Source organism: Orycteropus afer, unplaced genomic scaffold (genome assembly GCF_000298275.1).
Source record: "Orycteropus afer afer isolate SDZICR_OR568_19922 unplaced genomic scaffold, OryAfe1.0 scaffold00114, whole genome shotgun sequence".
NCBI classification, from domain to species: Eukaryota; Metazoa; Chordata; class Mammalia; order Tubulidentata; family Orycteropodidae; genus Orycteropus; species Orycteropus afer.
This window is the reverse complement of record NW_006921701.1, coordinates 7,260,151-7,271,415: the sequence shown is the minus strand read 5'-3', so window position 1 is coordinate 7,271,415 and position 11,265 is coordinate 7,260,151. Positions and strand designations below refer to the sequence as shown.

Sequence of the window (11,265 nt, the reverse complement as noted above, 5' to 3'; positions counted from 1 at the left end):
ACAGAAGCATTTTCTTAAGGATAAAGCTACATATAGCAAAATTAATTACAGACACAGCTCATTGATTTCTGCAGTCCCTTCCCAAGAGTGTGAGGTGATTCTTGTGATCCTGGAATCTAAACACAGCATAACAGTCATGTTCTGTACAAAACCAGAGGCACTATCACAGGAAGGATGCTAACCTTCTAGATGTCACACAATAGCAGCAGCAAGTAGGAGACCAAATATCTATGGTTTTCATAAATAGGAGGGAACACATTCACCCTACATTTGTGAACATTTAAAGTTCTTTCCATGGTCAGGCTGTTGGGCAGCACTGGTTACATTCTAGCTTTCAGATTCTTAACTCCAGTGGTGGCATATATGATGTCCTGTCAGTGTGCACGATTTTGTTTCTGGGCCAGGCTGTCCACGACCTTCAGGAAAGACATTTCAACATGTTTTTTTAAAGGGCAGGAGTAGCTTAAAGCCTTGGTTCAGTCTCTGAGCTGTTGGTTGAGGAAAAATTGGGTGTGGATGAACAGAAAGTATGATAAAGCAATCTCAACACTTTAACAAATCCAACCACAGTAACACAGCTGTTCCTTTTTAAATTCAAAGGGAACATTCGTCAATTCACTTGCACTTAAAGCAGTGCAACTAAGTTCAAAGGGTTAGATGTCTCTATTATCCCTCCTTCCTTAGAGGCAAGGAGTCTGGGGGTGATTCCTCATCCCTGGTGGAGAACGTGATCACAGGAATCCTTTCAGGACTCTCTCTGGAATGGCCCTCTCCTTTGATTTTATGAGTTTGGTATGTTTTCTGTGACAGCACTTCCTCCACCACTGATGACAAAGCTTCGTGAATTGGACACCACAAGTGCTGGGGCCAGCTCCTCAGGGTCCTCCATCTCTGGCTGGTGGTCCCGACCAACAGACCCTTGCAAGTCTGTTTCCTGCATGGTCAGTTCTGAGCTCGTCTCCGCACACTGCAGTGGGAGTAATGCCTGGTGTCTGGTCAGGGTCTCATTGCTTTTCTGGGCCTCCAGGGAGTTCTGGTGTGTGGAATTCCTATGAGCCATGGCATTCTTCTGAGGCTCATCAAAGCTCAGAGAGAAAGTGACTGTGCCACTGCCAAAGATGACCTTCTGCTTACATCTGGGCTGCTGTTGCGATTGCTGCTGCTGGTGCTGCTGCAGGGACAATGGCTGCTGCTGCTGCTGCTCCTGCTGGGTCAAGGCCAGTGGCTGCTGCTGCTTCTGCCTCTCAGGCTGTGGGAAAGGGTCTTCGCTGTTGCTCTTACTGCTGATGGTGGAGGAGGGGGTGGAGCCTGTGGAGCCACCGAGGCTGCTGGATCGTTTGCGGGAGACGTTGCTGCGGCGCAGGGTGGCCCGGGCTGCCACTTTGAAGGCATGGGCAGCAGTGCTGCAGCGCACCTCCTCAATGGTGTTACGGGAAGGCTTGAAGAGGATGATGTAGACCTTGTTGAAGAAGATGCAGGCCAGCAAGCCGAAGCTGGCTGCTAGGATGGCGATCACCTCCACAGCTGAGACGAACTTGCCATAGGTGCTGGCATAGGCTGGAATGAAGGAGATCCAGACAATGAAGAAGATAAGCATGCTGAAAGTGATGAACTTGGCTTCATTGAAGTTCTCTGGCAACTTCCGGGACTTAAAGGCAAAGAAGAAGCAGATGGCAGCCAACAGACAGGTGTAGCCAATCAGGAAGCCCAGGGCCATGAGTGAGCCCTCATGGCACGTGATGAAGATGATCTCGTCCTCCAGCTCGTGGTTACGATAGCTTGACGGAGGCGCAGTGTAGAGCCAGATCACACAGATGACGATCTGCATGAAGGTGCAGAGGAAAACCAGCAGGAACTGCAGGTTGAGTCCCCACCACTTGCGGTGAAAGCTGGTGGGGATCTTGGCCTCAAACACCAGGAGGACACGGTTGGTTTTCACCAGGATGCAGGAGATGCAGAGCACGAAGCTGATACCAAAGGCTGGCTGGCGCAGGCGGCATGTCCAGTCCTGGGGCTCACCGATGAAGAACAGGGAGCTGGAGAAGCAGCAGAGCAGGGAGAAGAGGAGGAGGTAGGAGAGCTCTCGGTTGGTGGCCTTGACTATGGGTGTGTTGCGGAACTTGATGAAGACCCCCAGCACGAAGGCTGTCAGGAAGATGCCCAGTACAGCAAAGAGGGTGAGTGCGATTCCAAAGGGCTCCGTCCATGACAGAAACTCAATCTCTTTGGCAATGCAGGAAGTGTGGTTCTCGTTGGACCAGAAGTCATCAGGGCACTTGTCACAGGCACTTGCATCTGTAAGATGTTCCAGTGAAGAGTGAGTTACTTCGTGGCACAGGCTAACATCTGGGCTGTGTATGTGTGTGTAGTGGTGAGGGTACACAGGCTATTGGATGTGGTCAGTGGTACAGTGGTTTTTGGTTGCTAACCAAAAGGTCTGCAGTTTGAACTCACCAGCAGCTCCACAGGAGAAAGATGAGGCAGCCTGCTTCTGTAAAGATTTATAGCACTGGAAACGCTATGAGACAGTTCTACTCTGTATGAGTTGGAATCAACTTGATGGCAGTGGGTTTGGGTTTTTTGTTTGTTATTGTTGTTGTTTATCTAGTATTTACCACATGCTTTACCAATATGAACCCATTTAATTCTTAAAACTCTCTGAGAGAGGTTTAATAACTATTCCCACTTGACAGGTGAAGAAACTAAAGTACAGGGCGAGTACGTAAGATAGTAAGTACACTGCCAGGTACCCAGTAGACCATCTATAATGTCCTATTAACTCTGGAGCCTGAACAGTCAGAGCTTTGTCTACTTAGGGCCACTGAGCTATAAGAAAAGGAAGTAAATATTGTACAGCAGTACCAAAGTAAGAGAAAATGTGTGAAAGGAGTCTTCGTAAGCTTTTATAGTATTAATATGACTTTTAACATTCCTTTTCCATTTCCACTCAGTGCCCAGCACAGCACTATGCTCAGACACACACTTGTTAAATGAGAAAGTGTGCTAAGCACCATTTCAGCCCAGCCCTTCCACGGACTTTGCTGACCCCAGGCCCTGATGTGGACCAAACCCCGGCGGGGGGGCCTATACAATGTCCACCAGGAACAGGGGTATAGCACTACCTGTCTCATCACTGTACTCCCCATCAGGACATTCCACACATTCAAAGCAGCAGGTGGGCTCCCCCTCGATGATCCCTTTCCTGGTCCCTGCCAGGCAGTCTCGGCTGCAGTTGGAGAAGGGCACCTGGAAGGCAGAGAGCATAAAGTCAGTGGTGCAGCAGCAGGGTGATCTTACAGTATCATTGCCATGTGCAAGAGGGAGGAGTTTGGGCACAGGCCCAGTGTGATGACTCCAGGCAGAAGAGGGGCCAGAGGTTCTTGTTCTCTGTGAAAGGAAGAAATCCCTATAAGCCTGTGTATACATATACACATACACTCCTGCAGGATTTTGGGATGATTAATTGTTGTGACTTTACACAGTGATCAAGAAACCTACATAAATAATTCTCCCCAATTTTGTTCCTTCAGGACCCAGAATGAGACGCCTGTTTACTCACCATGGAATTTAAAAGCTGAGACAAAGAAAGAGGTACAGGAACATGGACCCACACACAATCACAGGAGGAGGTGCTGACACAGAGTAAATTTGTTTGAAAATGAGACTCTGAGCTTTGCAGTGAATGTAATTCCTGCAATTTTATCTTAGGCTTTACAGGGTGATCCCTGAGATCCTTACAGTCCAGTGAGGCAGGCAGGACAGGGACCATGCATCCATTTTACAGGTGAGGTTAACAACTTGTCTAAACTTGTCACCTACAGTGTAAGTTGAGGGACCAGGACTAGTACTTGTGTCTTTTGACTTGTAGCTCAGTGCTTTTTCTATTTATTTTGTGTTCAGTGTCTAAATTCTGCAGGCCAGTCCCATATACTAGAAAGCAGAAGACCACAAACCAACTGTGGCTTTTTCAAGCTCTGACTTGTTCAGACATGTGTCAGAGCAACTGTTAGAGGCATGTCCATGTCCATATGTCAGTGCTACACCCCGGATGGAGCTATTACCCTTTAACATCTTCTTGATTTTTTTTTTTTTTTAATTGTGCTTTGGGTGCAAATTCACAAAGCAAATTAGTTTTACATTCAGTTGTTCATGCACATTTGATTTCATGGCCCCAATTACCATCCCCACCATAAAAAACTCTCTTCCCCTCCCTTCCCTATGACTACCCCCTCTCTGTGCCCTTCTTAATTATGCATTTCTGTCTGTCCAGGTTTCCCTCTCTGTGAACACTGCCCCTCTGGTGTCTCATGGCTGATTGCTCTAAGGGGTGTATCTCCCTGGAGTAGGTAGGTGTGTTGCCCTGGGGTAGGTGTTCTGCATGTAGGTCTTTCTACTGTTGGGCTGAGAGCCAATCCATGGAAAGGAAGTGAGTCCATTTCTATGCCTGAAGGGTAACCCAGGGCCATAGTCTTGGGGCTTCTACCAGTCTCTTTCCACCAGTAATTCTAGTTATTTTTATTTTTGAATTTTATTCCACATTTTTCCTCCCACTCCATCCAGGATCTCCAGTTTTGATCCATTTCTGAGTGGTTGGCATTGGTAGCTGGGCACTATCTAGTTCTTCTGGTCTTGGGGTCATGAAGGTTGAGGTCCTTGTGGTCCATCTTATCCCTGGACTAATTGTTTCTGGATGCCTTTGATTTTCTTCACTTTTCTTTGTTTCAGATGAGAGGAGACCAATAGTTGCATCTTAGATGGCTGCACAAAAGCTTTAAGACCCTAGTTGCTACTCACCAAAGTAAATTGTAGAAGAAGATTTTTAGGTACTATGTTGTGCCAATTTAGCATGATGTCCCCTGAGACTATTATTACCCCTTAACTTCTAAAACAGGATATTCAATGGTTATTAGGGGTTACCCTCATGATTAGCAATTTTTGTGTATGTTGCATGAATTTTAAAATCAGTAGCAATGATTATTTGAAAGCACTCATGCTTGCTGCAAGCCTTGGATTCAAACATAGATCAAGTATATGTGCAGGCTCCAGTCCTCCTGATTTCCTGTGTCAGTATTACTTCATGATGTCCCAGTTTTATGGTATAATTTCAGTGAGACACTAAGCCTGGACAAATTAAAAAACAAAACCCACTGCTATTGAGTTGATTTTGACTCAAAGAAACCCTATAGGACAGAATAGAACTGCCCCATAGGGTTTCCAAGGCTATAAATCCTTATGGAAGCAGACTGCCTCATCTTTCTCTTGAGGAGCAGCTGGTGGGTTCAAATCATTGACCTTTTTGGTTAGCAGCTGATTGCTTTAACCACTGTACCACTGACCACATCCAATAGACTGTGTCCTCTCACCACTACATACACACACACACACACACACACAGACATCCTCTTCCCCACACCCTAAATGTTGGTCTGTGACCAACAATAGAGCTTCATGAGCAACACAAAGCATGTAACTAATTACGTTGAGCTTTGATTACAATTGCTGTTGATAATAAGACACTAGCAGGACACCTAGTATCTGCCAAATCTGGCACAATCATGTGATTAGACCCTATGCTAGTTTTAGCTAAACATCTCAGCTGGATGGCAGCTTATGGGTCTTATTTGGTCTTAGGGCTGAGTGAGGGATGACAGTGTTTTAACTTTAATGTCCAAATTATTTTCTGCTTTGAATGTTTTGTCGATACCATGTGTTGTCAGTAAGGGATACTGAAATCAAGTCCAATTTTTTTTCTAGGTAATATGGATTTTGATACAATTATATGGGACATATATGTCCCAGGAAGACTCTGGTGGTAGGATTGGTAGAGTGAGGCCCATTTCTTCAAGTTCACAGTTATACAGGTCCCTATCAGGTGGCAGCACATACTACAAGTGGGATAGCAGCTCCTCAAGAAACCTGAGAGGCTGAAAATGTAGGTGGCCAATACATGTCTGATGAGTCATGGAAGGGTTAGAGGCAATGATTCAATAGTAATGTGCCTTCCATTACAAAGCAGGATTGGGACTAGGGTGAGACGAGAGAGGCAATCAACTTGGGTACACTTGGGTACAAGATTTAAGAGATCCAAAAAATTCAGTAATCAAGGTAAATAATGTTTTAATGCAATATTAGAAGGTCAAAATCAATACAAAAAAATCTATGATAAGCAAGATATCAAAGATTTAAATAAAGACAATATCTGGATTCCTGGTTTTTCCTTTGGCCTCAGGCTCAAATATAGCTCAGCATAACACTGTTGCAAAGAGCAAAGAATTCTTCTTTGTTTGGAGAAAGAAAAACCAAACCAAAACTGATTGAAAATGTGTTGCTGTTGCCTAGGTTCTCCTGGACCACTTGGTTCATTAGACATGTCCAGGAATTGGTTGTTTTCAAAACATGTTTGTTTTCAGTAGATGTTTCTGAAGACACCCTCCTGTTGAGAATGGGAGAACTGGGAGGCTCTGCCACAAGGCTTCTGCAGAGGACTCACAACCTACATGTTGCAGATGGTTCCTGGAAGCTGACCCCTAGCAGGGCTCTGACACATGTGGGCAGAGAACAGCTGGGTGGTGGCATGTGTGGGTAGTACTCAAAACTCATTCACTGCCATCAAGTTGATTCCGACTCAAAGTGATCACCTTTGGGTTTCTGAGATAGTAAATCTTTATGGAAGTAGATTGCCCAGTCTTCCTTCCACGGAGTGGCTGGTACAGGCTATTATTAATAATGTGAATGTGATTTCTTCTCAGTTACAAAGGTGAGTTACAAATGGTCCTCTCCCAGTGCTGGAGTAACTGAGGCTCATTTAATTCCTTCATCACAATGATGAGCACTTTTCATTGTATTTAATTCAAGGAGTCATTTTAAAGGTAAACACATGGTTTAATAAAGTATATTTTGCTTTTCAGTTCCTACCAGGCTGGCAAATTAGCTTAGATTGCTGGCTCCTTTTAGCAAACTTATCCTAGGATATCTATATAAGAAAACGTGCAATTCCAGAAATTTAAAAAATCTGTGAGAAATCCCAGGGAAGACCAAAGGCTGTTTTGAACTAGTGAGTGTTGGTGAATGGGGGACAGGAACCCCAAAACCAAACCCATTGCTGTCGAGTTAATTCCGACACATAACGACCCTATAACACAGAGTAGAACTGCCCCATATAGAGTTTCCAAGGCTGTAAATATTTATGGAAGCAGACTGCCATCTCTTTCTCCTGCAGAATCGCTGGTGGTTTCAAACCACCACCCTTTGGGTTAGCAGCTGAATACTTTAACCACTGTACCACCTGGTCTCCTCCTGGGGGACAGTGGTAGGGATAAATTAGAGAAAAGCAGTGTAAGTTTAACTCTTGCCTCTGGATTCCCTGGATGGTGCAAATGCTCAGCTGTTAAACAAAACGTTGGTGGTTCCAGTCCACTCAGAGGTGCCTTGGAAGAAAGGTCTGGTGATCTACTTGCAAAAACTCAGCCCCTGAAAACCCTGTGGAGCACCGTTCTACTCTGACACACACAGGGTCACCGTGAGTTGGAATCAACTTGATGGCAACTAACAACAACAACATAATTAGACCTATAAGCTCTGGAGCCCCAAAACCTGTGTGTGGGAAATGGTGATGACACATTTGTAATAGAAAATCCACCTTCTGTAGTAGAAATTAATACTTATATACTGTGGATAAGATTCAATATCTATAGGAGGCCTTCACATGGGTAACTTATGCTATAAATTGGAGAACAGTGAAATTATGAGATTATACCATCTCATCAGAAACCCTAAGAAGCCTAAGAAGCATTTGGTAAAAAGATGAGTTAAATCTTTGCTCATGTTATAAAATGTGATCCAAGAAATGCATACACAAATGGAAATGTGGTGAGTCTCATCTACCCTTCCCAAGGAAAGGTCAAGAGGATGTCTTGTCCAGGGTCAGTGTCCTGCAGAGAAGCTGGGTGCAGAGGTTGACCTCATTTTAGGACAAGTTATCATAGAATAGTTATCACTTCAGCACATCATTTGTCTTTTACTTGGGTGCACACTCATTAAGTGATGGGCTTCCTGTGTGCCCATCCATTGATAAGGAAGAGGGCCCTGTCCATGTTCACAAGCATCCTACTCTTTGCTGCCAGTCTCCCATAGGAGAAGAATAAATTGGCTTTTTGATTTTAAATCAGCTCTGAGTGGTTGGATGACCTGGAATTACCTCTGTCTGAATTGTCCACGTCCTAGACAATGGAGGTAACACACATGACTCACACTGAAGAGTGTCTCTCAGTGGCTGTTACTAGCATTTTTGGGAGAGGGTGGCAATTCTTTGTTATGCAATATTGTCCCATATAAGCACTCAGCATCCCTGGATCCTCAGTGTTGAAAGCCATTAACACTTTCTGGTCATTGTGACAACCCCCAAAATATGTACCCCTCCTTGAACTATGGAGCTCTGGTAGCATAGTGCCTAAAGCACTTGACTGCTAACCAGAAGACTGGCGGTTCAAACCCACCAGCCACCCCTAGGAAGGAAGGTTGGGCAATCTACTTCCGTAGTGATACTGCCTTGGAAACCCAAGGAGGGGTCGCTATGAGTCGGGGTCGACTCGACAACACAGAACAACAACAACAATCCAAAGTAGGCAGGATTTCTCTCCCAACCATCCCCCATTTGAAAGTCAGTGTCAAATAAAGTATTGCTAGCCAGGGAGTCATGTTTGTAAGAAACAAAATTGTTTCAACATAATAAGAAGGCATGGAGCTCAATTTCCCAAGGATTCTCCTCTATACACTCAGTACTAGTGGATTTCACAGGGAGCCCTGAGGATGCAGAGGTTAGTGAGTTGATAGAAGTGGACTCATCATTTTGGAAGACTAATACTGTGGTAGCTAAGGTTGTGTGTCAACTTGGCTGGGCCTGGTTGAGTGGCTGGGCAGCTGGATGTAGTTATTCCCCATGATGAGACTGGTCATCAAGTCCATGGGGGAAACCTCTGTGAGCAGCTGAGCAGCTGCCTTAGGGATGGGGTCTGCTTCCTGTATCTAAGAAGAAGCTGTGAGACAGTCTCTGAGCTTTTTGGCACATCTGGATCCTACATTTGGCCAAGTCTTCATCTCAGTGGCCTGCCTTGTTGTCTGCCCATCTTGAGATTGTTTCTGGACTTGAACTAGTGGCCTGCCGTGTTGCTTGATAATCTTGGGACTGTGCCATTTTACTTGCTGACCTTAGGTATGTCAGCCTCAGCAGCCAGCAGATACTTAGGAGACACTTCCAGCTCCAGTGGGCCAGGAGCAAGAGGCAGAACTGAAGCCCAAGGTTGAGGGGCCTTCACCCAGCCCCTGGAGCTGGAACTTTGAACTTGGACTTCTAGCCTCCTAACTGTAAGAGAATAAATCCCTGTTTGTTAAAATCACTCACTTGTGGTATGTCTGTTATAACAGCACTAGAGAATTTATACAAATAGTGAAGCCCAATACCCTCCCAAAACCCAGTTTCCTGCTTACAGTAGAGGCATCATGTGTTCTGATGGACAGCACATACCTCCCTGGAGAACCCACTCCACAAGATTTTTTCCTCGTTGATGAAGAGCCTTTCTCCCTTCTTCGCATAGACATTGTAATACCCAACTTCCTTAAATATGATGGATCCATCCTCTGGGGAGAGATGCCAGTTGATGATGGAATAGTTTCCCACCAGGTCACCACACTCATCAAAAGTCACCTGCTCCCCCATATTGTTGGTGAAGTTTAGGTGACGCAAGTGCTTCAGTACCTAAAGAGGAACAGAAATGAATATTTTGAGTACAAGCCACAGGGCTGCCACATATGGTTATACATGTTGTGCACTACCTAAGGGAAGTGCACTATCATGTTCTGACAGAATCCGTATACTACAACAATTTCCTGGCAGATGGAAGGGAAGTGACTGTAGGAGGAGGCACCTTTTTCTAATTCATAGAAAGGCACTTGTGTGTGTTAGCAGCAGCCTTGTAAATCATTCTAATCTACTTGGTACTCAAGTTGTAACTGGAGGTAGTAAACACTTCGTTGAAGTTGGAAAAGGATAAAGGAGACATCTAGCCATGGCTGTTGGCCAAGTAAAAACATCTGCAGATGCACCATCACCTTATGGTGCCCCAGGAGGGGCAACATTTGTAAGCCAGGGCTCATTCCTGGTGTCTTCTGGATGGACTTTGGGGAAAGAGTTGAGGCATTGAGGAACGGCTCTTACAATCTGCACTTTCTTTCTCTGTGCTTCTGTGGAAGAGCCTTGTTGCCCCAAATCACAGGAAGTTAGGTGAGAGGAAGAAAAAAAATGAGACTGTGGGTGCAACACTGACTGTCATTGTTGCAATGTTGTTGTTATGTGCCCTCGAGTCTGACCTGACTCATAGCGACCCCTCCTTGGGTTTCCAAAGCAGATCACTACAGAAGTACTTTGCCCAATCTTCCTTCCGAGGAGTGGCTGGTGTGGGTTTAAACCACCAGCCTTTTGGTTAGCAGTCAAGTGCCTTAGGTACTAAGTTACCAGAGCTTCCATTGCAACAGTCATCGTAAACCCCTTCTTTTTTTCTTTACAAGGTTTTATGGATCACAAGGCTATTGTACAAAAAAGCAATGATAATAATTACTAAGATTTACTGGGACCTCTGGTGGCATAGTGCCTAAGGTATTTGACTGCTAACCAGAAGGCTGGTGGTTGTTAAGGGCTTTATATTCATTATCTAATATAATGCCTACAACAAACTTACCAAGTTGGCAGTATTATTCCCATTTTTTGATTGGGAAACTGAGGCACAGAAAACCTAAGTATCTCGTCTTGGGTCATCTAGCTAGCAAGTGGTACAAAGCTTGTTCTCTTGGCTGGTATGGCACATGGCAGCATTTTAAGTCCCTGGCACTGCTTCTTGCTATGCTCTTGCCATCATTCAAGAGCTGGTCACAGGTATGTGGCAGCTTATCTTGAATGTGGGACCCAATTCTGTGCCAGGTGTCATTCAGGCACCCAGGAAGGGTTAGACTCGGCCCAGCCTGTGAGTATAGGGGTGGTCACATCCACTGCTCCTCACAAGTCACTAGGCTTTATCATTCTCTTGCTCTGAGCCCATTTCCTCTGCCATATGCGAGAGACTGGGCCAGATAGTTGGCAGGTCTCTCCTGCTCCAGTATACTTTTTTTTTGTGCTGTGGCTTGGTGACCCTAGGAGATTTACAGGTACCTTTTCTTTTCATCTTTTTTTTTTTTTTTAAATTATTTTAAATGGTATTTAAAAAAAAATTATTG

At 44.9% G+C, this 11,265-nt stretch overlaps 1 protein-coding gene across 1 annotated transcript in view; it reads right to left on the bottom strand.

The window, feature by feature from the left end:
- Positions 1–781: 781 nt before the first annotated feature.
- The window catches only part of CASR (calcium sensing receptor), a 59,568-nt gene continuing 49,084 nt past the window's right edge, over positions 782–11,265 (bottom strand). The window contains exons 4-6 of the mRNA XM_007943903.2: positions 9,524–9,754; positions 3,123–3,246; positions 782–2,295 (exon numbers count right to left, since the gene is read on the bottom strand). Coding sequence (XP_007942094.1) covers positions 782–2,295; positions 3,123–3,246; positions 9,524–9,754 — 1,869 coding nt within the window. The remainder of the gene's footprint in view (positions 2,296–3,122; positions 3,247–9,523; positions 9,755–11,265) is intronic.